The 24,375-nt window shown below is 51.4% G+C and overlaps 1 protein-coding gene across 2 annotated transcripts; it reads right to left on the reverse strand.

Annotated features, from left to right (window-relative positions):
- Positions 1–1,769: 1,769 nt before the first annotated feature.
- Positions 1,770–24,366, reverse strand: CHRNA2 (cholinergic receptor nicotinic alpha 2 subunit). 2 transcript variants are annotated; one of them, XM_006116743.5, is made up of 7 exons: positions 24,065–24,366; positions 14,726–15,176; positions 12,387–12,538; positions 9,719–9,763; positions 8,834–8,943; positions 6,082–7,153; positions 1,770–3,162 (listed from the first exon to the last, which is right to left on the reverse strand). In XM_006116743.5, the coding sequence occupies exons 2-7, from the start codon at positions 14,796–14,798 to the stop codon at positions 3,037–3,039; spliced, it is 1,578 nt and encodes a 525-aa protein (XP_006116805.3). In that variant the 5' UTR covers positions 14,799–15,176; positions 24,065–24,366; the 3' UTR covers positions 1,770–3,036. The 2 variants fall into 2 exon arrangements, with proteins under 2 accessions (XP_006116805.3, XP_089633127.1); XM_089777001.1 differs by lacking the exon at positions 24,065–24,366 and adding an exon at positions 22,933–23,095.
- Between the last annotated feature and the right edge of the window lie 9 nt (positions 24,367–24,375).

A 24,375-nucleotide genomic window follows, 5' to 3' on the forward strand; every position in this document is an offset into this window, starting at 1 on the left:
GATGTGTCAGTTACCCAGCTCTTAACATCCCTATTACAAACAGGAGCGGCCCTAGACAAGCTTCTGGCAATTGGTGCCCTAGGCGAAACGTGCGATCGGCGCACAATCGGTGCCCCCGCCTCCAAAGCCCTCAATGGTCGTTTATCTTGGCGTCGTAGGCGACCGCCTAGTTTGCCTGTATTGACGGGCCGCCACTGATTACAAACCCCTCTCCCTGTCCTCCTCCACACATCCACTCAGACGTGTCCACGCGCACCCCTCTTTATAGTCCTATCTGGAAACGCGTCCCCCTGGACTCCTATTAAAGCATCCTGGATGAACATGGCCTCAGCCACTTCTCCCTAGGTCAGCACCCAGGGGAATCGGGCGCAGCACTAGCAGCAGGTGCAGGTTGGAAAGCTGCTGTTTGTAAGGATACTTTAGACATGCATGGCAGGGTTGGAATGAGCAGGTAGGGCATGTTTCTGGCTGATGCTTGGACGATAACACCGAAAAGCTGTGGGAAATCACCTTGCTGTTGGAGAGGCTTAGATGATGCTTTATTATCTGTATCACTGGAGCATGTAGGAGCTCCGGGCCTGGTAGGTTCTGTCCAAACACAGAACACCTCGTCGGACATCTTGCACAACGCAGGTTCAGTGTTTGCCCACTCTGAAGCGTTCCAGAATCATATCCTCCCCCCCTCCACCGAATCCTGAGACTGGTTTCCCAGTCGTGCGATCTTTTCTTTCTCTTTGCTTTCAAAGCTGCACGTGCTTCACAATTTCAAGCTCCCCAGGAGGGCTGCAAACTTCCTTTAGCTTTGGAAAGAAAGTTAGGTGCCTTACACTGCCTCTCTGGGTACGTCTAAACTACATGGCTCCGTCGACGGAGCCATGTAGATTTGTTTGTTTGGCAAAGGGAAATAAAGCCGCAATTTAAATAATCGCGGCTTCATTTAAATTTACATGGCTGCCGCGCTGAGCCGACAAACAGCTGATCAGCTGTTTGTCGGCTCAGCGCGCTAGTCTGGATGCTCCCCTGCCGACATGAAAGCCCTTTATCAACCTCCCCGGTAAACCTCATCCTACGAGGCATAACGGGGAGGTCAATAAAGGGCTTTCAGGTCGGCACGGGAGTGTCCAGACTAGCGCGCTGAGCCGACAAACAGCTGATTAGCTGTTTGTCGGCTCAGCGCGGCAGCCATGTAAATTTAAATGAAGCTGCGATTATTTAAATTGCGGATTCATTTCCCTTTGCCGATCTGTCTAATCTACATGCCGCCGTTGATAGAGGCATGTAGTTTAGACACACCCTCTGTGTCCAGCAGCTGGGAATGAAATAGAAAACCAAATACCGCAGTCGCTAGCAACCCTGATGTGGAATGTCATCCAGTCCTTTCTGCATCCAGCTGGGTATATACAGCTTGGACCCCCAGCCTCACGAGGCAGGATCATACTATTCAATCACCATATTAATGCCCACCTAGTGATCCTCCCTTTGAAAGTGAATCTGGCCCTTCGGCAGAGACTTAGACAAGAGTCCTATTTCTACTCCGACACACATCAGAGACCCAGCTGCAAGGATAACAGAGAAGCTTTCTTGAGTTTTTCTCTGATGTTTCAGAAAGTCGGATGTGATGTTCTCTTTCCCTCCTGCGGTAGGGGGCTTTGGGGTACTGGTTTTAACCCCACCATGCACAGAAACTCTGACTTGGGCCAGACAGAACTTAAGTTTGACTTAAAGTACAAATTGGCTGGCTAAATTGGAGGAACCCGGATGCCTGGGTTCTTGGCTCAGCTCTGATGCTACGTGTTTGGAGTGCTAGTCTGGGCCGTTAAAAACACGTGTGTGTATCCTTGCACTGGCAGGAGACTTCCAGTGAATTGCCACCTTCTCTCTGTGCCTCAGTTTCCTCCATCTGGAAGATGGCCATAAAGCCTGTTGAGTTTGTCCTCAGTAAGGCTGGTTGAAAACGGGGCGTATTTACTACGGAGAAACTTGAACCTTTAACTTGTTCACTTTGCTTGGAAATTTTCCCTGGATTTGTTGACGAAATGAATCCAAATGAAAAATCGGTGGGAAGATTTTAATGGAAAACTTTACGTTTTTATTTTTTCCCTTCTCCTGAGAAAATGGATGTGGGAAAGATGGCGGGGACCTGAAATAAACACGTTTTTGAGGTGAGAACAAAAAAACGTCTGTGATTAGTTTCGGCAACAAATTTTGAATCTTGAAGGAAAAAGTTTGCTTGCTTGGCGGGGAAGTGGGGGGGAGGGGGCGGGAAAGCTTTCAACCAGCTCTTCTTTGCCAAGGGTGCTCTGGGCAGAAGGCAGCTGAAAATGGTGACTAGCTAGAGTGACCCAGGTGCCAATCACCCAATTAACTCCTGGATGCTTATGCCATGGCTGCCCAGGGATTGGTCTGGGGAGTTCCCTAATGAAAAGCATGAGCTGTGATATCTATGGTTTCCCAGCTGCAGGGTACAGACAGGGGCCACTAACACCCTTTACCCATTGGATTATATTTGGACCTGGGGATAAATTCTACTCAGTGACTATGGCTACGAGAAATAGTATGAGATGGACTCTTGTCGCCAAATCAGTGTGAGCAAAGTTCCAACAGCAGGGCCATCTTAGGGGACACATCTGCCCTCTGGCAGGGTAGCTACGGGCACGTTAATTTCAAACAGAGAGCTCCCAGAGTGTTTCCAGTCGGATCTGCTTAGTGTTAAGCAGTTTCCGCTCTTCAAGTAGAAATCATGATGGGATTTCACTGCAAGGTTCCCCTGGTTCCCCCCTTCTTGCACTGGTCACTTATTGGCACAAACCGGATGCGGGTGCGCATCTACATGGTTGGCGCTGACGTGCGGCATCAGAACTGGCGCGGTGCTGGGGTTCACCGAGAGAAGCTGGAGTCCAAATGGGGCCGTGGATTGACAACGTTCCTCCAATGTGGACAAGTCCAAGGGGGTCCACAGAGCCAGCCGTCAAGGTCGGCTAGTTTGCCCCTCCCCAGACCTGGGTGCAGATCTGGGAGCAGCGCAGGGCACAGACCCTATATCATCCCAGCCAAGAAGGGAGGGAGGAAGAGGCCGATGGTCCCCAGCAAACAGACGATGATAAACATCCAGAGGAATATCCGGTCTATCACCATAGCAACGTACTTCCAGTCCTCCTTCACCTGCAAGCAGACAAGAGTCATGGTGAGGAGTGGGGAGTGGAGGGGACACGAGAGCAGCAGGGGTCACAAGGGCCCAGCAACCTGGAGGAGAGGCTGTTGTGTTGTGAGAGAAAGGTTGTCTGCGTGGACGTGGCCTGCGGCAGAACTCGGGAGCAGGGGTGGGTAGGAAAGGGGTCTTTCCATCCCATAAGACGTTTGGAGAGTTTGGAATTTTTTTCCATTTCAAATCATGATAAAATGTTGAAAAAAATCTCAAAATTTTCCATGAACAATCCAAAATGCCCCAAAACAACCCAATTCTCATTCAGGTCTACTGAAACGTTATTTAAGTAGGGTCTCAAAATGAGCTCTCCCCTGACATCTAGTGGTAAGCTATAGAAGAAGACCAGGAGCTGCCCTTGTTTGCATGGTCACACCCACCTGGCCTAGGCGCATGGCATGCTGGGACTGATTTGCTGAGATGATTGCTCTTGTCTGTGTTGGATCAACAGTCACTTTGTTATTAGGGCAGAGGTATTAATGGGTTGTTATCCTTGTTGTGTGAATCCAGGGCAACAACTGTGCCTGGCATATCACAACTGAGGGACTCCCCATCAGCTAAACAGCACTTGCTAGGCAGGGGACAGAGGTGCTAAAGCCCAGTGAGTTTTGAGAGAGAGAGAGAGAGAGAGAGAGAGAGAGAGAAAGAAAGAAAGAAAAAAAAAGGAAAAGGAAAAGGAAGGAAGGAAGGAAGGAAGAGGAAGGAAAAAAAAAGAGGAAGGAAGGAAGGAAGGAAGGAAGGAAGGAAAAGTATTTGTACCTAGTGGTGTGGGGTTTGCCCAAAGTCCTAGACCCTGCCACATCCTTTCTCTGTTTATTGTGTTATAACAGTGCTGGTAAAGGCTCCCTTGAAAATCTCTGAGATAAGAAATGGTTCAGGGTGCATTAGCAGTGAGGCTGTATCGTCAGTAGCTGATATTGCTGACAGCAGTGTTAAGTGTTGTGACCCCAAGGGAGAGCAGGACAGTGGAGCAGGGTGACTGCAGAGTGAGTCTGGACAGCCAAGTGAGCAAGGGGTGGGAGGTGAGCTTACACAGATGCACCTCTGAGGACAGCATGGCTGCATCTAGACTGGCAAGTTTTTCCACAAGGCTACGTCTACACTGGCATGATTTTCCGGAAATGCTTTTAACGGAAAACTTTTCCGTTAAAAGCATTTTCAGAAAAGAGCATCTAGATTGGCACGGACGCTTTTCCACAAAATCACTTTTTGCGGAAAAGTGTCCGTGGCCAATCTAGACGCGCTTTTGCACAAAAAAGCCCCGATCGCCATTTTAGCCATCGGGGCTTTTTTGCGCAAAACAGTACTGTGCTGTCTACACTGGTTCTCTTGCGCAAATGATTTGCGCAAGAGGGCTTTTGCCCGAATGGGAGCAGCATAGTATTTCCGCAAGAACACTGATGATCTTACATGAGATCATCAGTGTTCTTGCGGAAATTCAAGCGGCCAGTGTAGACAGCTGGCAAGTTTTTCCGCAAAAGCAGATGATTTTGCGGAAAAACTTGCCAGCTGTCTACACTGGCCACTTTGAATTTGCGCAAGAACACTGATGATCTCATGTAAGATTGTCAGTGTTCTTCCGCAAATACACTGATTCTCCTGTTTGGGAAAAAGCCCTCTTGCACAAATGCTTTTGCACAAGAGGGCCAGTGTAGACAGCTGAGAACCGTTTTGTGCAAAAAAGCCCCAATGGCGAAAATGGCGATCGGGGCTTTCTTGTGCAAAACCGCGTCTAGATTGGCACGGACGCTTTTCCGCAAAAGTGCTTTTGTGCAAAAGTGTCCGTGTTAATCTAGATGCTCTTTTCCACAAATGCTTTTAGCGGAAAAACTTTTCCATTAAAAGCATTTGCGGAAAATTATGCCAGTCTAGACGTAGCCCAACTGTTAATGGCAGGATGGGGTGGAGGGAGCAAGAAAGGACCCAGTAAAGGACTTTTTGGTCTGAGAACTCACAAATCTGAGGTAAAAGATGCTGCCCCAAACATTCTGGGCTGGATGTCCTGCTCTGGGGTAAAGATGCTGCCCCACACTCTTGCCTGGGTGTCTTGCTCTGGGGTAAAAGATACTAACAACCTCCCCCATCTTAGGAGAGGCTAAATACCCCACGGATAGAGGGTCTGCAGCATGGGCGGAAGGGAGGCTGTGTGAGAACAGAGCCAGAGCTGAGACAATACTCCCCTCTTAAAGCCACTGTTCGGGGGCAAATAAAACCTGCTCTGAGGGGGTCACCAAACCTTACACCTGCCCAGCTGGCTGGAAATGCCGGAGCAACGACTGAGGCCTGGCAGCATTGGTCCAAGCAGGCCACGTGGAGCTTTAATCCAGCGCTGAGAAGACCCAGGCCAGTTGCACCGGGTCCCTCACTGCAGAGCTGAGCAAGGGCGTCTGTTAATTCAGTCTCTCCGGGCCCACTGATGCCCAACAGGCCCTCACGCTGCGATCCCGTGACTCTGATCTGCAGCCGTGTGCCGATGTTTGTCCGGACCCCGGTATTCAGGCCTCCGGTGAATAAATTTGGCCTCATTTCATTTGACCAATCAACTGGCTCCTTTACTGCACAGGCCTCTCCTGCCAGCCAATCGCGGGCCTAGGACTACTTGATTACCTCTTCCTAGCTCTCCCCTGATCCCTGGCAATGAGACACCCAGCCAAGAACTCACCGAACAGCCACAAATGACTGGAGGTGATTGTAACGCCGGCGGGGCAGGGGCAATGAGTGGAGCCAAAGCCCCCTTCATCCTGCCTGAGCGCCAGGCCTCCCCCCACCTTGGGCTCCACTGTGGTGATAGGAGGAAAGCCAGCCCCCCATGGCCTATCACTGACTGCCCGCTCGCGCCACATGGACCTCGGCAGGTCCTTCCTGCAGGACGCACTCACCGAGAAATCAGCGTCCTCGGCTCGCAGGTGGTCAGCGATGTACTGCACCCCCTCCAAGGCCTTCAGGATCCTGGGGCACAGTAGCAGGCCAGGCTCCAACACCAAGCTGTCCTCGTTGGCCGGCGGCCGACGCGCCCGGGCCCCCAGCCCCCTGCCCAGGTGGTGGCTACAGCTGGAGCGGCACTGGACACTGTGTTTGTGGGTGCCTGTCTGGAGGGTCACGTGTCCAGGGTGTCTCCTTTCCTCTTCCTCCTCCTCCTCCTCCTCCCACGTGTCATCGATGTCTGTGCTCGGCCAGCCCCAGGAGGCGCTGAGTCTGATACCCGGCGGGTCGTACTGCCCCGTGGGCCCCTCCCCAGGGGCTAGCCCCGGAGGCCTCCTCATGAAGAGCCAGCGGGGGATGACGTGCAGGAAGACGGAGCGCACCCAGCGGGGCATCTTGTGGGTGCTGGGCGAGCGGTGGTGGACGTTGAGGACGAAGACGGTGATGACGATGGAGAGGGTGACGAAGATCATGGTGAAGAGCAGATACTCACCGATCAGGGGGATGACCAGCGAGGTGGACGGGATGATCTCGGTGATGAGCAGCAGGAAGACGGTGAGGGAGAGCAGCACGGAGATGCAGAGGGTGATCTTCTCCCCGCAGTCGGAGGGCAGGTAGAAGACCAGCACGGTCAGGCAGGAGATGAGCAGGCAGGGGATGATGAGGTTGATGGTGTAGAAGAGGGGCAGGCGCCGGATGACGAAGTAGTAGGTGATGTCAGGGTAGATCTCCGTGCAGCAGTCGTACTTCTTGGTGTTGTAGGTGCCCACGGCGGTGATAATGGCCCACTCCCCGCTCTCCCAGTAGTCCTTCAGGTCCACGTCGCGCTCCATGCTCTCCAGGTCGATCTTGGCCTTGTCGTACGTCCACGAGCCAAACTTCATCTTACAGTTCTGCTGGTCGAAGGGGAAGAAGGTCACGTCGATGCTGCATGAGCTCTTGTAGATGGCTGGCGGCATCCACTTCACCTTGCCGTTGGAGAAGAGGTGGGCTTTGGTCATGTGAGTCACTGCGAACTCCCCGTCGGCGCTGGAGGACAGAGGAGCAGGGGTCAGAGCTTGGAGAAAGTGGGGGGAAAGGAGAGGCCAGGCCAAACCAACCAGGGGTGGGGGAGAAAGCTTGTGATTAGATTAGCTCTGGGCTTCAAAAGCTCTCCGTTTAAGTGCCTGGCCCTGCTACATATCCCCGGTGCAAATCACCCCATCCCATGTCATGAGGGGTATGGCACGGGTGCCATATGACGAGAGATTAAAAAGACGGAGACTATTCAGCTTAGAAAAGAGTAGACTAAGGAGGAATATGATAAAGGTCTATAAAATCAGGACGGGTGTGGAAAAAGTGAATAAGGAAAAGTTATTTACCTGTTCCCATAACATAAGAACTAGAGGTCACCAAATGAAATTAATAGGTAGCAGCTTTAAAACAAACAAAAGGAAGTTTTTCTTCATGCAGAGCACGGTCAACCTGTGGAACTCCTTGCCAGAGGATGTTGTGAAGACCAGGACTTTAACAGGGTTCAAAAAAGAACTAATACATTCATGGAGGATAGGTCCAGCAATACTTATTAGCCAGGATGGGCAGAAATAGCGTCCCTAGCCTCTTGTCTGTCAGAGGCTGGGAATGGGTAACAGGAAAGGGATCACGTGACGATTCCCTGTTATGATCCTCCTTGTGGGGCACTTGGTATTGGCCACTGTCGGCAGATAGGACACTGGGCTAGATGGCCCTTTGGTCTGACCCAGTATGGCCACTCTTATGAGGACAGCCATCGCAATGCCCCACTTAGGTATCTTAGCAGTGTCTGACCCTTTGCACTGGGGGGAATTTCACTCCTAACTCTTCTGGGTCTGTTTCCCCATCGGTGAAGTGGGGGGACCGTGTCCTTGGGAAGAGCTCCGATGCGTGATGAAGGGAGACACAGAGGGGCCCAGTGACCCAACGCAGCCCCACGGCAGGAGCCCAGCTTCTGCGGTGACAAGCATGTCTGGCTGGACAGACCTGGCAGAAGTCCATGGGGCTGCCCCAGCGCAGGAGATCAGACCTGGGGGTGGGCTGAGATGTCCCTGCAACCGAGCGCAGCTGGCAGCCATCTGGAACCCCATGGCCAGGCCTGGGTCCCAGAAGGTGAGGAAAATCCAGGCTGTCAAGGCAGCCGGTCATGAAACGACTTGGGGCAGGTTTGAAACCCAGGAACTCATCTCCAGCAGGAGTCCCCCGGTTGCTCCGTGAGGCTTACTAAAGCTGGGTCAAGAATTTCCTTCAGTCACCGAGACACACCAGGAGGTGGCAGCAAGTCACCAGTTGCAACTGGAAGCGGGAGCAGGAACAGGCTGTAGTGAAGCGTGGGGCCCTGCCTGGTGGCAATCGCATGGAGGCCTGGGCTGTAATGCGTGGGAAGGGGATCTGTGGCTCAGGCTACTGGAAACCCCCTCCTCTCCCCCGGTTCACTCTGGTTCTCTGCTGCCTCACACCTGATTCTGCTCCTAGTTACATTGGTGTAAACCCACTGACTTGAGTGCAGTGACTCCTGATTTGCATCGGTGCAACCACCAGTGGGATCAGGACCGGGGGTCTCAGTGAGGCTCGGCCTGGAGGTGTCAGGTGTGGCATGGACTGCTGGCAGTCCTGTACTGCCCGGCGTGACCCCTGGACTCCCTCTCCATCCCCAAGCTCTGTACCTGGCCAAGCCTGCACAGAGGTGCCACCTACTTGTTGTACAGCACAATGTCAGGGATCCAGATCATCTCAGAGGGCACCCGGATGGAGGTAACGTTATCAAAGTCCGCCGGGTTCCAGCGCAGCTTGTAGTCACTCCACTCCTGGGGGTGGAAAGAACGAGAACGGCTGAGATGGGCCTGATGCCCAGGGAGGGCTGGGGATCCAGCCTTCCACGGGAGCAGGGCCACCATGGCTGCAAGATGAACAGTGTCCTCCTGCAACAAGCTCACCGTGGGATGTGTAGTGCCAGAAGCATGGGCCCCTCCCACACGGGGCTCTGGGTCATTACTCAACTTAAAGAGGTTCCTCCTGCACCGATTTCTCTTTTCAAATGAGTCTTCATTGCTAGCAGGCTCACTGACAATGTGCCCATCCCCACGGCGTCTGGGCACCGGGGGGCAATTCAGTGCCGCTGACAGGGCCCAGGCTGCAGTCCAGCCAAGTGCAGGTCCCTCTGTATAGGTTAGGTAGAGTGGAGGCTGTAATGTCATCAGCACCCGATGGACAGTCCCATTCACATGCTGTAAATTCTGCCCAGGCAGAGCCTCTATCACTGGGGGTCACTCGGTGCCTGTTCCCAGCACCCTGGCCTAAGAAGTACCAGCGCATCTGAGCATCCAGTTCTCACATGGGCTGGATTTCAACTGTGTCTGCATGGGCAAAGCCCCCTCTGCCAAGCCCCTGGGACATCGTGGCTCTTGGGTTTCCCCCAGATCAGAAGGCACAAACTGAAATCCAGCAAGTGGGATGGCTAGACTAGACTTACCAGGCTGGTCTGGACTTCCCTGAACCAAACTCCTAAATCCCCAGAGAGTCCCTGGTGACCTGGGAAACCCACCTCTTCCTTCAGCACCCAGCTGGGAAAACATCCCTCACCTGTTTCAGCCAGACGTTTGTGGTCATCATTTGGTTCTTCTCATCCTGTTAGGGGCACGGTGGGGAGGGGAGACAGGAGAGAGGAGGAACGTTTGTTTGATCATAACAGAGAAAACCAACAGCAGACCTGCAACCAGCTGCTTTTTCTGGGCCAGTTCGGTGCAAGACCAGCTGCTCCCCTACCCTTCCCATCCTCCTCCAGAGCCCGGCTACTGGGAGGAACCAGTGCCAGCTATGGAGAGATTTTATCTCCTTTTGCTACATGGCCACTAGGTGGCAACGGCGTGCCATTAGTAGTGACAAAGTATGGGCATTACATAAGAACAGCCATATTGGGTCACACCAATGGACCATCTAGCCCAGTATCCTGGCTTCCAACAGTGGCCAATGCCAGGTGCTTCAGAGAGAATACATAGAACAGGGCAATTATCGACCATTGGCCAGTCCCAGCGTCTGGCAACGAGAGGGTTAGGACACTCAGAGCGTGGGGTTGCCTCCGTGCCCAAACAGCCATTGATGGACCTATCCTCCATGAACTTATCTAGCTCTTTTTTGAACCCCATTATAATTCTGATCTTCACAACATCCCCTGGCAAGGAGTTCCACAGGTTGACTCTGCATTGTGTGATGAAATACGTCCTTTCATTTGCTTTCAAGCTGCTTTCTATTACTTTAATTGGGTGATCCCGTCTTCTTATGTTATGAGAAGTAAAAAACAACACTTATTAACTTTCTCCAAACCACTCATGATGTTACAGTCTTCTGTTATATCCCCCCCTTAGTTGTCTCTTTTTCTAAGCTGAAAACTCCCCCTCTTATTAATCTTTCCTCACGTGGAAGCTGTTTCATACCCCCTAAGCATTTTTGTTACCCTCTTCTGAAACTTTTCCACTTCTAATCTTTTTTGAGATGGGGTGACCACATCTGCACACAGTATTCAAGATGTGGGCATTCCACAAATGCATACAGTGGCAACATGATATTTTCTATCTTATTATCTATACCATTCCTATACTGTTTGCTTTTTTGACTGCTGCTGCACATTGAGTGTATGTTTTCAGAGAATTACCAAAAAAACTCCCAAGATCTTTCTTGCGTGGTAACAGCTCATTGGGACTCCAGCACTGTGTGTGCACAGTTGGGATTATGTTTTCCAATGTCCATTACTTTGCTTTTGTTAGCAGTGAATTTCAGTTGCCCGGTCACCCAGTTTTGGGAGATCCTCTTTGCAGCTTGCTTTCTACTGACCTACAGATTTGGCTGGAGACTTCTTCGGGGCCTGTGTTTTGGAGGGCAGAAAAGATGATCACGGTGACCCTTCTGGCCTGACAACTGTATTAATCTAAATATATGGGAATTGCTTTCTATTCCACCTCTGCAACAGCTGAAAAACACTGGACAACAGTGTAGGACAGGAAGTAGAGAAGAATACTGCAGCCAGCTGGAACCACAGGCACAGTTCAGTTAAGTGGAAGATAATGACCCATGTTGCATGCCCAGGGGCTAACAATGTACCATCTCCCATCCTGTCATAATAAGCCATGGTTGGCATGAGATGGTTGAGAACTGAGATCTTGAAGGTGGAATGAATGATACTCAGTAAAACCCATCCCAATGCATTTTATCTTTGTCACCAGGTTCTCTTTGAGACTCCTTTTACAGACCAAAGCCAACACTCGGTCCCTTGATGTTAATTGCTGTTACATTTAAAATGCTCATGGTGGCCTGGCTCCGACTTGATCTTGGGTCAGCCAACTTCTGGCTGAGCTCATTTATCTTGGTCTCCCAAAAGCGCTGGAGAGAAATTACAGGCTGAGTAGAGCAGAGGGATCGTTGCAGTGAACAGATCAACAGTCCCTCTAGCTCAGTTTTGTGTCACCAGCTGTGGCTTTGTTATTAGTAAATATTGGTCTGGGTGGTTAATGGTTTGAGCATTGGTCTTCTAAACCCAGGGTTGTGAGTTCAAGCCTTGAGGGGGCCGTTTAGGGAGCTGGGGCAAATCTGTCAGGGATGGTGTTTGGTCCTGCTGTCAGGGCAGGGGATTGGACTCAATGACTTCTCAAGGTCCCTTCCAGCTCTTTGAGATGGTATATCTCCATATATTACATAGAGCAGTGTTCCCCAATTGTTTTGGCCACGGACCCCTTTTAAACTCAAAAGAATTTTGTGGACCCCCAATAACAGTCATACATATGACATATAACAGGCGCTTTTGCGGAAAAGCGTCTGTGCCAATCTAGATGTTCTTTTCCGAAAATGCTTTTAACGGAAAACTTTTCCGTTAAAAGCATTTCCGGAAAATCATGCCAATCTAGACATAGCCAAAGAGTTTACACCCAACGTTCTACAGCTGGGAAGGAAGTACAAAGCAGTAAACTGAGTTGCCCAAAGTCACACAGTGGGTCTATGGCAGAGCACGGAAAAGGAACCAGCCCCAAGGCTGAAAGGATAAAAGTTCTTACAGCCCTTACTTATGCAATATACTACCCTGGTGGAGAATTCCTTCCTGACCCCAGCTAGTGATGCACGTGGACCCTGAAACATGAGGGCTGATGCAGCTCTTGCTGAGCGTAAGTTGCCTGCTGTAACTCCAGGTGCTAGTATAAATGCCCCACCCTTCTGTGGAAAGTTTTAGAAGTAGAAATAGAGTCCAGCTTTGCAAACGTACCACGTCGATCAGCTGTGCGATGGACAGCCCAAATCTGATGATGACGACATCAGAGATGTTGGAGACTGGCCGGGACCACCTGTTGTAGCTGGTGAACAGGTACTTGAAGAGGCGCTCCTCGGCATGGGTGTGAGTCCGGTCCTGGATGGACACTGTACCAGAGGGAGACAAGAAAAGCCATATGGACATGCTTGTTCACTGTCAGTCAGAACACACTGAGCTCCCTCCCCTAATGAAATATTAATAAAGCCAAAAGCGTTAGCATGACCCTCTCGCTTCCAACAACAAACAGTATTACATGAGGTTCAGGGTTTGGTAGGCAGAGATCTCGACCTGGCAAACACACCATTAAAAACTCTTTAAACTTTTTACAGAAAAGAACCTGAGACACAGTTAAAGCATTTGGAATACGACGTATTAAATGATGCTTCTGTTTTAACCATATCCCTTGTTCTCTTTAATTGGAGAGAGATTTTAGAAGCAAGCCCACCCCTCGGACAGTCTTTTAGCAGGTGTCTCTGAGGGCAATAACTGCCCCTTTGGGGAACAAAGAAGTTAGTTGAGATGGGCTGGTTTGGCTCCGATTGCTGGTGTTAAAGACGAAGAATCCACTTGCTGGAGGATTGACGCTCTGGCGATCAACTCTCCGGGGTTTGATTAGTAGGTCTAGTAAAGACCTGCTAAATCAAATGCTGAGGGCATCCCGTCAGCACCGGTACTCCTTGCTGTCACGAGGAGTAAGGCAAGTTGACAGGAGTGTTTCTCCCATCAACCTCCCACTGCAGGGGCACCCCAGAAATTCAGGGTAAGTCACATAGCTGGAGTTGTGCATCTTCCATTGATTTTTCCCCCCCGTGTAGACCTGGCCAAAGACCTGGCCAGTGTCCCAGAAGACAAAACAAGACAAACATACTCAAGAAGGGAAAGAAAAGGGCCGCAAAGAGAGAAACAAGCAGCTTTATAGATACCACTGTGGGATGGGGCAGAGGCTGGAGGCAGGGATGAACTTAGCACTCAGGGTGAGTTGTTCCTTGTTTCCACGTGTTCTCTTGGTATCGCTTTTACCTGCAGAACAAAGCCGGCTTGCACTGGAAGTGCTGTGTGGTGCTTTATGACCGGAGCAATCACACATCTGGGGAGAGAAAGGCAGCCGCTGTCCCTGGGCAGCTGGCCGGGCTGGGAAGGGCACAGAGAAGGCAGGGACAGTGATGTTCCCTCCAATCTTTTCCATCCATGTGCGGAATAAATGTGTTATGCACTGAGGCACTGGGGAAAGTCAGGGAGAGCCTGGGAGCTCTGGACGGACCAGCTGCCAGGCTGAGGCCCTGACACAAGGGCCCAAGAGCGTACAAGGGGTGCACAGGGGCATGTAGGGGATGAAATAGGCAGCAGGCCCACAACGCTTGCCAATGCAGAGTGTGGCCAATGTAGAATGCAGTTTGCCCCTGCAGGGCGGGGCTAGACCTAGGACTACAGTGGGTCCCTGAGATGAGTGGAGGGACTATACATAGCTGGTCCCCTAAAGAGGAGGACTCTAGAGGCAGACATGGCCGCAGGGCAATGCCCAAGGGAAGGAGCACTGTAGTCGGGGAGCGGCACACATCTCAGTGTAGCAGAGGCAAGTAATGGCAGGAGAGATGCCATCAGGAGAGGGCACTCCAGGGCTGGAAAGAGCTAATCCCCAGGACGGCCAGCAGGAGGTGCCACTGCGCTGTACCCAACCTGCTACATAGAGTTATTGATGAAAATATTGACTATACTGGACCCTGTGAGTCCCCACTAGATACACCCTCCCGGTTTGGTAACAAATGTTTTGACAGTTTGCAGAACTCCTTTGGGAGCCTTCAGGACCACACTTGGTACGGGATGGCTCTCTGGGCCCCACACTGGCGGATACATAACAGCCTACTACAACTGGCAGCTGAAGGAGTCACCCCTAGACTAGCTGCCAGCAACTGACACCCTAGGCGAACCATACAATCGGCGCCCCCACCTCCAAACCCCTCAACGATATTGAGCCACCATTTGGCGCCCCATTTAACTTGGGGCCCCAGGCGGCCGCCTCGTTCGCCTATATGGATGGGCCACCCCTTACCTATAGGTCAAGGGATGGACACTCATACTTGGATTGCTAAAGACGCTGCGGCTAAGCCAGCAGGGAAGCTTGTCATAGGTGGCATTTAAACAGTAGCTGTTGATTTTCAAAGCATTTTACAGCGGGGGAAATAGGCTTAGTGAAGTTAAAGAGCCTGGCGTAGGCCCAGGTCTCAGGGAGCAACACCGGGAGTGGAACAAAAGGAGCTCCTTTGTCATTCTCCTGATTCACGCAAGCCCCTTACCTGAGGGTAGCAGGATGAAGCACCATGCGACCACGATCCTAAGAGGTGGGAATCTGCTGGTGAACGGCTCCATCTTCGGAGCGGCCAGCACCACCGCTTCCCACCACCTCCTCTTACGCTGACCCTCCGGAAGGCAGCTGCTTTCATTTGCAAAGCCTTGGCCAGAGGCAAAATCGAGCGGGGAGTGAATCCGGGGGGACGGCGGCAGCGGATGCGAATCGGCAGAGAAGCCAGCGGTGGTATCCCCTGCGTGGGAACAAGTGACGCGCCGGTGTCCTCGAGCAAGGAGGTGGGGAGTGCCGGCGGGCGGTCTGGAGGGCTGAAAGTGTGGGTGCTAATCAGAGGGCTGCGGCAGCGGCTGATTTTCAATCCACGCCGGACCCAGGGGCTAGTTCACCTGATGGGATGAGCCACATTCCTTCACAGGAGTTGTCCTCGGGCTGCCGTGTTCCTAGAAACCAGAAAAAACAGACACTGCTGTCAGAGGCCTATCCAGAGGCACCCGGCTCCATCGGGCTGGGCCAGGTGAGGCGGAGCACAGAATGGGCCCTGGAGACCTTGATTTTTCAGCCAGATTTCAGCTTGTTTGATCGGTGCTACTCGCCTGCCTTCAGTGGAGTTACCCTGGCTGCAAACCTGCCCCTGCTCCGTTCAATGAGTCCGCGCTGATTTACCTCAGCTGCGGCGCCAGCCTTTCCTAGTTAAGAGGAGCAGTGTAGTGACCTTTTGGGTCCTTATACCGGGGATTTGTGGCAGTGGGGCTCTAGCACTGCTGGTGAGAGCACACGCTTCCCGAGAGCACCGTCGCTGCAGGAGGCCTCCTGATACCTGCACCCCCAAGCTGCTCTGCTAAATCAGGGGTGCAAAGGCAGCATTGCAGGAATGGATGTAAAGGGCTTTACAGCAGCTCCTTTGGAACTAGATGCAGAGCACAGGTAATTAGCAAAGTCATTGGGGCTCCCACCACGAGCCAGGTCCTTGTATAAGATAACAACCTACTACTGATCCATCTAATGGAGCTAACCATTAGCTCAAATGGTGGGGGAATGCCCGTGTGCGTGAAATTCAATGCTGATAAATGCAAAGCGCAGTGGGAAACACAATCCCAACTATACTTATAAAATGACGGGGCCAAATGAGCTGTTCCCACTCGAGAGAGAGTCACTGTGGGTGGTTCTCTGCAAACATCTGCTCAACGTGCAGCGGCAGTCAAAAAACGCAAGCAGAATGTTGGGAAGCATTAAGGAAATGGAACGGTAACAAGACTGAACATATCCTATTGCCTCTGTACAGGGGGGCTGTGTCTAGACTGGCAAGTTTTTCCACAAAATCATCTGATTTTGCGGAAAAACTTCCCAGCTGTCTACACTGGCCGCTTGAATTTCTGGAAAAGCACTGACGATCTCCTGTAAAATCATCAGTGCTTTTCCAGAAATACTATGCTGCTCCTGTTCGGGCAAAAGTCTTTTTCCAAAAGACTTTTGCACAAAAGGGCCAGTGTAGACAGCACAGTATTGTTTTCCGCAAAAAAGTCCCGATCGCGAAAATGGCGATCGGGGCTTTTTTGCGGAAAAGCGCATCTAGATTGGCCACGGACGCTTTTCCGGAAAAGTGCTTTTGCGGAAAAGCACCCTGCCAATCTAGACGTTCTTTTCCGAAAACGCTTTTAACAGAAAACTTTTCCGTTAAAAGCATCTTCGGAAATTCATGCCAGTGTAGACGTAGCCGTTGTGTCTACGCGGCAAAGTTATTCCGGAATAATGGTCGTTATTCCAAAATAACTATGCGCGCGTCTACACAGCAATTCCATTACTTTGAAATAATTTTGAAATAGCGGACGGCTTATTCTGACTTCTGTAAGCCTCATTCTATGAAGAATAACGCTATTTCGAAATAAGGCGTGTATGGACACTCCACTTCTGCTATTTCAAAACTAGCCAATTAGCCCATCATAAGAAGGTGTTTTCAGGTCTCTCCTCCACATTGGTCTTCTCTCCTGAGCTTCTGGTCTCTGGCTCTGGCTCTGTCTCTGGCTCCGTCTCTTTCTCTCTCTCTCTCCTCTTCCTACTACTGTCTCCCCTCTCTTTCTCTCAGCTCTCCTCTGCCTCCTGCCTCTCTCTCTGTCTCTCTCTTTCTCTTCTCCTCCCCCTCCTGCCTCTCACTCGGGGGACCGTGGAGCCCAAATGGCCATTTGGGCGCCGTACTCCCCGTGCTGCATGGGGCGTGTGGAGCCCAAACAGTCGCTTGCTCCCACATGACGGCTTGGCTGAGCGGCGCAGAAGTCAGCCGAGTGCCACGGCAGGAGGCGAAGGGGGACAGGGCGGTGATATTCACAGCCGGGGGCAGGGCCTGGAGCTGCTGTCATGCCGCACGTCACTGCCCCATCCCCCTTCGCCTCCCGCCGTCGTGCTCGGCTGACTTCTGCACTGCTCAGCCGGGCCGCCGCGGGGGAGCAAGCGGCCGTTTGGGCCCCGCTCTCCCCATGCAGCACGGGCCACCCAGAGGGAGCAGCCAGCATTTCAGCAACAGCGCCACACAGAGGGAACAGCCAGCATTTCAGCAACAGCGCCACCCAGAGGGAACAGCCAGCATTTCAGCAACAGCGCCACCCAGAGGGAACAGCCAGCACTTCAGCAACAGCACCCCCCAGAGGGAACAGCCAGCATTTCAGGCAACAGCGCCACCCAGAGGGAACAGCCAGCATTTCATGCAACAGCACCCCCCAGAGGGAACAGCCAGCATTTCAGGCAACAGCGCCCCCCAGAGGGAACAGCCAGCATTTCAGCAACAGCGCCGCCCAGAGGGAACAGCCAGCATTTCAGGCAACAGCGCTGCCTAGTGGGAACAGCCAGCATTTCAGGCAACAGCGCCGCCCAGAGGGAACAGCCAGCATTTCAGCGTTACAAACTCTCAGACATTGGGCTACTATATATATGATAGCCCCTCACCAGGGACATTCTAAGTTATTCCTCCTGAGGCTCTAAATTGAGATAGTACGTCTACATTAGGGGAGCCTGCCTCGGACTGATTTTGAGGCTTCCCTGAAGTGTAGACGTGCTATTTTGAAATATGCTATTTCGGAATAACTATTCTAGAATAGCTTATTCCGAAATAACAGTGCAATGTAGATGTAGCCTCTAAATCAGTGGTCTCCAACCTTTTTACACCCAAGATCACTTTTTAAATGACAGACCAAGCCAAGATCTACTGCCCCGCCCCTTCCTTGAAGCCCCGCCCTCTCTCTTCTCCTCCTCTCCATCACTTGCTATCCCCAATCCTTATACTGCTACTTTAAAAAAAATTCCCACCATTCCTCGCAGCTACTCACCTGTGCTGTTGCTCCGTGAGTAGCTGCTCCTCAAATGAGGAAATCTAATGTAAATGTACTGCACAGGCGCGCAGTTCAAAGAGGGCTCAAGAGCTACTCTTAGCGCCTCCGAGATCTACCGGTAGATCGCGATCTACTGGTTGGTGACCACGGCTCTAAATCCATGGTATACCCACATCTTGCATCCTGTGTTCAAATCTGGTCACCTTGTCTTGAAAAAATATACCTTGGCATGGAAAAAGAGGCAGAGAAGGGCAAATAAAGTGACTAGGGGTGTGGGACAGCTTCCATATGGGGAGAGAGTAATAAGACAGGGACTTCTCAGCTTGGAACAGAGATGATTAAAGGAGGCATGTAACAGAGGTCTATGAAATCACAGCTGGGGTGGAGGAAGTAGACAAGGAAGTGTTATGTACTACTTCTCATTACACAAGAGCAAGGGGTTGCCCGACAGAATCAAGAGGTTAAAACAAGCAAAAGGAGGTACTTCTTCATACCAAGCACAGAAAGCCCGTAGAACTCTTTGCCAAGTGGTGTTGAGAAGAACAAAACTATAACCAGGGTAAAAAAAGAGTAAGGTATGTTTAAGGAGGGTAGGTCCATGAATAGCTGGTAGGCAGGGCAAGCTTGGTGCAACCCGATGCTCTGAGCATCTCTAGCCTCAAAAAACAAGCAGGATCTTGTTTAGGCATCTTAGGGTATGTCTACACTTGCTCCCTAGTTCGAATTAGGGATGCAAATATAGGCGATCGAAATTGCTAATGAAGCGGGGATTTAAATATCCCACACTTCATTAGCATGATCTCACTGGTGCATTACTCCACTCAACAGCTGTTTCTAAAGTGAAAGTGCACGCTGGGATGCGTTAATTCGAACCAAACCCCTTGGTTCAAACTAATGCTTTGAGGAGTAATGTTAGTCCGAACCAAGGGGTTTGGTTTGAACGAATGTGTCCCGGCGCGCACTTTCACTTTCGAAACAGCTGTTGAGTGGAGTAACGTGCCGGCAAGATCATGCTAATGAGCGCGGGATATTTAAATCCCCGCTTCATTAGCAATTTCAGTCGCCTACATTTGCATTCCTAGTTCGAACCAGGGAGCAAGTGTAGATGCACCCTTACAAACGAACAGCTTTATTTGGGCATCAGCTTTTGTGGGTAAAACCCCATTTGGTCAGATGCATGAAAGAGTCACAGGGCTCCCCTTCTGGTACTTGTCTCCAGCCTTTGTTCGCCAGAAGCTGGCGGTGGACAATTCAGGGTGGATCACTTGATGAGTCCCTGTCCTGTTCATCCCCTTTGATGCCTTTGGCGTTGGTCGCTGTTGGCAGACAGGACACTGAGCTAGATGGACCAGGCTGCGGGGTCAGCTCTTGTTGATGGCATCCCTGTAGTGGGTGATTGCAGGATCACAAAAACAAGGGAAGATCTGTAAGTTCCTTCCAGCGTCCCATGCCCCTGCAACCCTCACACGCCTGCTTGGTGGATCAAGTTTGGCTGCAAAATAGAGGAAGCCAAATAGCCACTCTGCAGGAGGGCGAGAGAAGCAAATTGCCACCTTCAAGGGGCATGAGATGTGATAGTTGAGGATATGTCGGAGCAGGGGAGTGGCTGCCTCCGAATAGGCCAGTGGTCCATCCAACCCAGCAGGGCTGGTCCATTCTGATGTTCTCCAAGACCACATGCGTCAAAGGAGACTACCCGGATTGTGCCTCGTTGGTAGCAGTGGAAATGTCTTTCTCCTCCCAGCTCGTGCCCAACGGCCATTTCATGCTCTGGGGCAGTGATTTCCATGGGCAGTGGGCACCGAGGTACCTTTGAGGGGCTAGGCCCGAGTGCCTAAGATGCTACAAAACAGAACCGAGGCACCGACGTCACATATGCCCTTTTACTGTTTACCCAGGAGAGTACACGACTCTGGGCTCATCTGGGCAAAGGCAGTGACGGTGGCTTCCCAGTCATTCCACACGCAGCACCCGACCGGGCCGAGAGCTGCTGAGGCTGCTGTTTCTCTAGGGCTACATCTACACGACGAACCTCCTGCCTCATTTGTGTAGGAAGAACGGTTCTTGTGCCAAAAACTCTTGCGCAAAAGGAAATGCAAATGAGAGCGCGACAAATGCAAATGAGCGCTCCATTTGCATTTGCTCTGCCGCAAGAGGCTCGTAGTGGAGACGTAGCCTAGGACGGGGTGGGGAACCTCGGCCTTGCGTGTATCTGGCCCCGGAGGCACAGAGCTTCCCCCTCAGCATTAGGACTCCCACACTGACACTCAAGCCGTCCTGCGACCCCACTGTGGGGGCTGGAGCACACAAAATCTACTAGGCCGGGCCCCACGAGCCACTAGGCTCCAATGTGTGACGGAAATTTGGGGAGCGCCTTTATCCTTCTCAGCCAGGGAACATCTCTGTGATGATTTGGGGGTTTAATTAATTAATTAATTGGCTTTTTTTTAACCCCATTATAATTCTGATCTTCACAACATCCCCTGGCAAGGAGTTCCACAGGTTGACTGTGCATTGTGTGTCGAAATACGTCCCCGGCCCCAAACAGATTCCCCCTCCCTGCTCTAGAAGAATCTGTTGGCGCTGCAGGGACTAGTCTAGCCTCGTGGCACTCGTCTGGGAGGCTCAGAAGATGCCTGGCTTGTTAGGCATGATGTATGGCCTACATGTGGAGGCCCTGACTGGGGACGCCTTGGTGGATGGTTGTCTGCTCCCCCACAAGGAGGGACCCCGGCTCGCTATTAGCCCAGGGAAGCTGCAGAGCTCACATAGTTGTTAGGCTTCCATGCAACGGAGCCGGGGGAGGCAGGGAGGGAGGAGACGGGGCCCGCCCTGTGCGCGACCCCAGCTGGGGTGTGTACGGAGCAGCCCTGACACGTGCTCAGCAGCTGCAGTTGAGCCAGGAGAAGCCGACGAGCCGGGCAGTGGCGCAGCCATCTGAGCGTCTCATGGCAATGGGGGGAGGGTGGTAGCCCTTGGAAGAGCGGAGGGACTCAGGACAGAGAGACCCCCCGGCGTCACTCCCTCACTGGACAGTGTCCCCGTGACGCTGCTCCCGTCCCCACTCAGAGACCCTGCAGAGCAGCTTCCCCGGTCTCAGCATCCCGTCCCAGGCTGTTTCCGGGCTCGGTGTCTCCTTCGAGAGGGGAGAACACACGAGGCTTTTCCCCCGCTGGGCAGGCTTGCAGGAGGTGGCCAGCAATGCGGCTGCCCTAGGGCTGGTGGGGGTTGTGCAGAGGGAATATCCCGGAGGATGGGCAGGGTGGCTCTAGGGTGGCGGCAGTGGCGACACTGTTTTGAAGGTGTTCCAGTCCAGGACACGGCCCCCTCTGCCTCCAGAGCGAGTAGGCTTTTGTTTCCATCCCCTTTGCATCAATGGGGCAGCACAAAGGGGATGCACGAGTGCAGAATCTGCCCTGGGACCCATCTGCTTTTTTTCTTGAAGTTTGGAAAACAAATTCATTGGGTGCTTCGCCCCTTTTGCTTTGGGTCTTGAAAGGGAGCAGAGAAAAGCTTGCATCCCTCGTACCTACTGAGACCTCACTCCTTGGGGAAGGGGGAAAACAGAGTCCCCAATATAGATCAGTTCTGAAAGAGAGATTCTTTTTAATTGTCTCAGCTGCATTGTAGGAATCTTTCCGCTCTGTGCTGTAGGAGGAAAGCTCTCTCCTTTAAGGAGGGAAATGATTTTCACAGTGTTTGGAAAAGGACCAGAAGGCAGAATTTGTATGTAGCACAGCTAGATTCTCCTCTCTAGACCATAGTAACTGGAAAAGCAGCTGTTGATGAGAGCACGAAAGGGGAAGGGAATACACAGGGCATCTTTGGCAGGCATCGTCCCTCTAGCTGGTTTAAAAATGAAAAGACCCCTCTTTCATTTGTAGCTGTAATTTGCTTAGCTCTGACCCTGAGTTCCAAACGCTCGCCAGATGCTGCTCCAGAACAGGCATCTTCTTTAACCCCCGAAAAGCTGGGTTCATTAAAGATCTCTCAGCTTTTACTCCGAGCAAATCTGAAGCGGGACGAGTTTATTTAATAAAGAAGATGCTTCATTGGGCTTCATTTTTCCCTGACTCGCTTAATCAAAAAAAGAGACCTTGTTAGCTCATCACTATGTCTTGAACAGTTGTCAGCTTACTGCTGCGTTGATTAATGTCTTGATGGTAAAAGGGTTTGAAGACAAAAGAAGAAATAATGCTCGTTCGTGTGTGTCGAAAAGAAAATGACTGAGACTATCCCCCCGGGTATGGCGAAGAAATTGAAATATAAGGGAAACAATTAGCAAAGTGCACAAGGGACTTTGCCAGCATCGAATCCATCTCTATGGGCAGAATGATACAATGTGATGCAAAAGAAAGTTGAGTATTTTAGACACATCACCATTGAAGACATTGTAGAGATAAATAAATAAACAATAGAGGGAGATAAGTCCAGGCAGGATAAAACCTATGAAACTAAGATGGTGTGTGTGTGTGCACATGATTGACTTTTATGCGTGTGTGTATGTAATGTGTGTTGTTGTGAGATAGGTATGTGTAATGTGTGCATTGTGTGGCTGATATGTGTTGTATGTGTGTGTGGATGGGTGTTGTTTGACTGTTTTGGGTAATGTGTGAGAATGGGTGTTTTGAGCCTGCTGTGTTTTGTGTGTCATGTGTGTGAATGAGTGATGTGTGACTTTGTGATGTGTGAGAGGCAGAGATCTCTCTCTCTCTCTCTCTCTCTCTCTCTCTCTCTCACACACACACACAAACACACACATTCCCTAAGGACCCCATTCCATTTGCTTCACTGAGTAATTCTACACATCGCATCAATCACTCTGCCTTTTAGGAATTCCAGCCTAAATAAATGTGCCCAATAAATCAGTGTGTACCTTTGAACGGGACGCCCTGCATAGCTCCTTTTCTTCACGGTGCGTGTTTAACGGCCAGGTTCCATTTCTCTCCTGTCACTTGTAATCACTAACAACTGAGGGAACTGAGGACACTTATTCCCAGGCAGCTGCAACTCATGGTGTGAGAGCTCCCCAAAGGCTCACATCCTGGTGCCACTCTGCTTCACCTGGAATTTAAGAGCCACGTTTCTTTAGTCACTTATTAACCCCATCCTAGACAGGTCAGGCTAAGGACAGAGCTGCTTAGGCACTGGATCATGAATTTGCTGCATTTAATGGCATTCTGCAGGCTTGGTTTGAATAGTGCGCTGTTCTCTTGTTCTGACAGGTTTCAGAGGGTGTGTGTGTGCGTGTGTGTATGGAAATATATACCATGAAAGCCTGAGTCCATATAGTGGTAGAAATGTAGCCACGTTAGTCTGGTGCAGCTGAAACAAAAAACAGGACTGTGTAGCACTTTAAAGACTAACAAGATGGTTTAATAGGTGATGAGCTTTCATGGGCCAGACCCACTTCCTCAGATCAAATAGTGGAAGAAAATTGTCACAACCATATATACCAATGTTGTGGTCCATATATATATTGTAGGTGCTGCAGTGTGAATCCTATGGATGAGCATTGTAAGGTTATCTATGCTTTGTTTCTGCTAATGAGCTCCGAGGCTGTAGCAGGACAAAGTGGTTTTTGCCTTCTTGCCTCACTCTTCTGAGAAGTGGGTTTTGCCCAGGAAAGCTCATGATTTCTCTCTCTCTCCAGAGAGAGAGAGAGAAATTTGTTAGTCTCTAAGGTGCTAGAGGACTACTCATTGTTTTTAAGTTACAGACTAACACAGCTCCCCCTCTGAGACTTTTTAACAGACAGGCAATAAAGTGAAGCAGATAGTTTGCGGCACACACAAAAGCGTGTAGAAAGCAGGTGAGAGAAGGGGTCTAACAGGACCTCCCCTCCCCAGCAAGAAAACTCCCCGTCTTTTTCCTCCCCGCCTCACCAAGTTTGCTGGCTAAGCTGTGCTCCACTGCCCCTTTGATGTTAAGCACACGCATGCCACCTCCCTTGGCGTGCCCTTGGGCCAGCAGCCAACCTGCCCCCATCAGCAAGAGACCCCCCTTACCCGTCGGCCGAAGGGCGTGGAGGAGGAAGCCTTGGGGAGGCTAGGGAGACGCCAGCCGGAGCCCCGCTCAGCGTCGTCCACCCAAAGTGCAGGCAGAAAGGGAAGCATCTTGCACCGTCCACGGTCCCACCAAGTGCAGGGGCTGAGCAGGGGAGAAGATGTACAGGCGAAGGAGCCAGGTGGCCTCTCCCCCGCACCACAAACACCCCTGCTCCCCCCTCTTCAGCCCACCTCTCTTCAGCTTCACCGACCGGTGCCGTGGTAACAAAGTGGTCCTCGCTCTCTTTCAGGCCCTCTTGGCTCAGGGATGC

The sequence above is a fragment of the Pelodiscus sinensis genome, chromosome 3 (assembly GCF_052426305.1).
Source record: "Pelodiscus sinensis isolate ZL-2025 chromosome 3, ASM5242630v1, whole genome shotgun sequence".
Classification (NCBI taxonomy): domain Eukaryota; kingdom Metazoa; phylum Chordata; order Testudines; family Trionychidae; genus Pelodiscus; species Pelodiscus sinensis.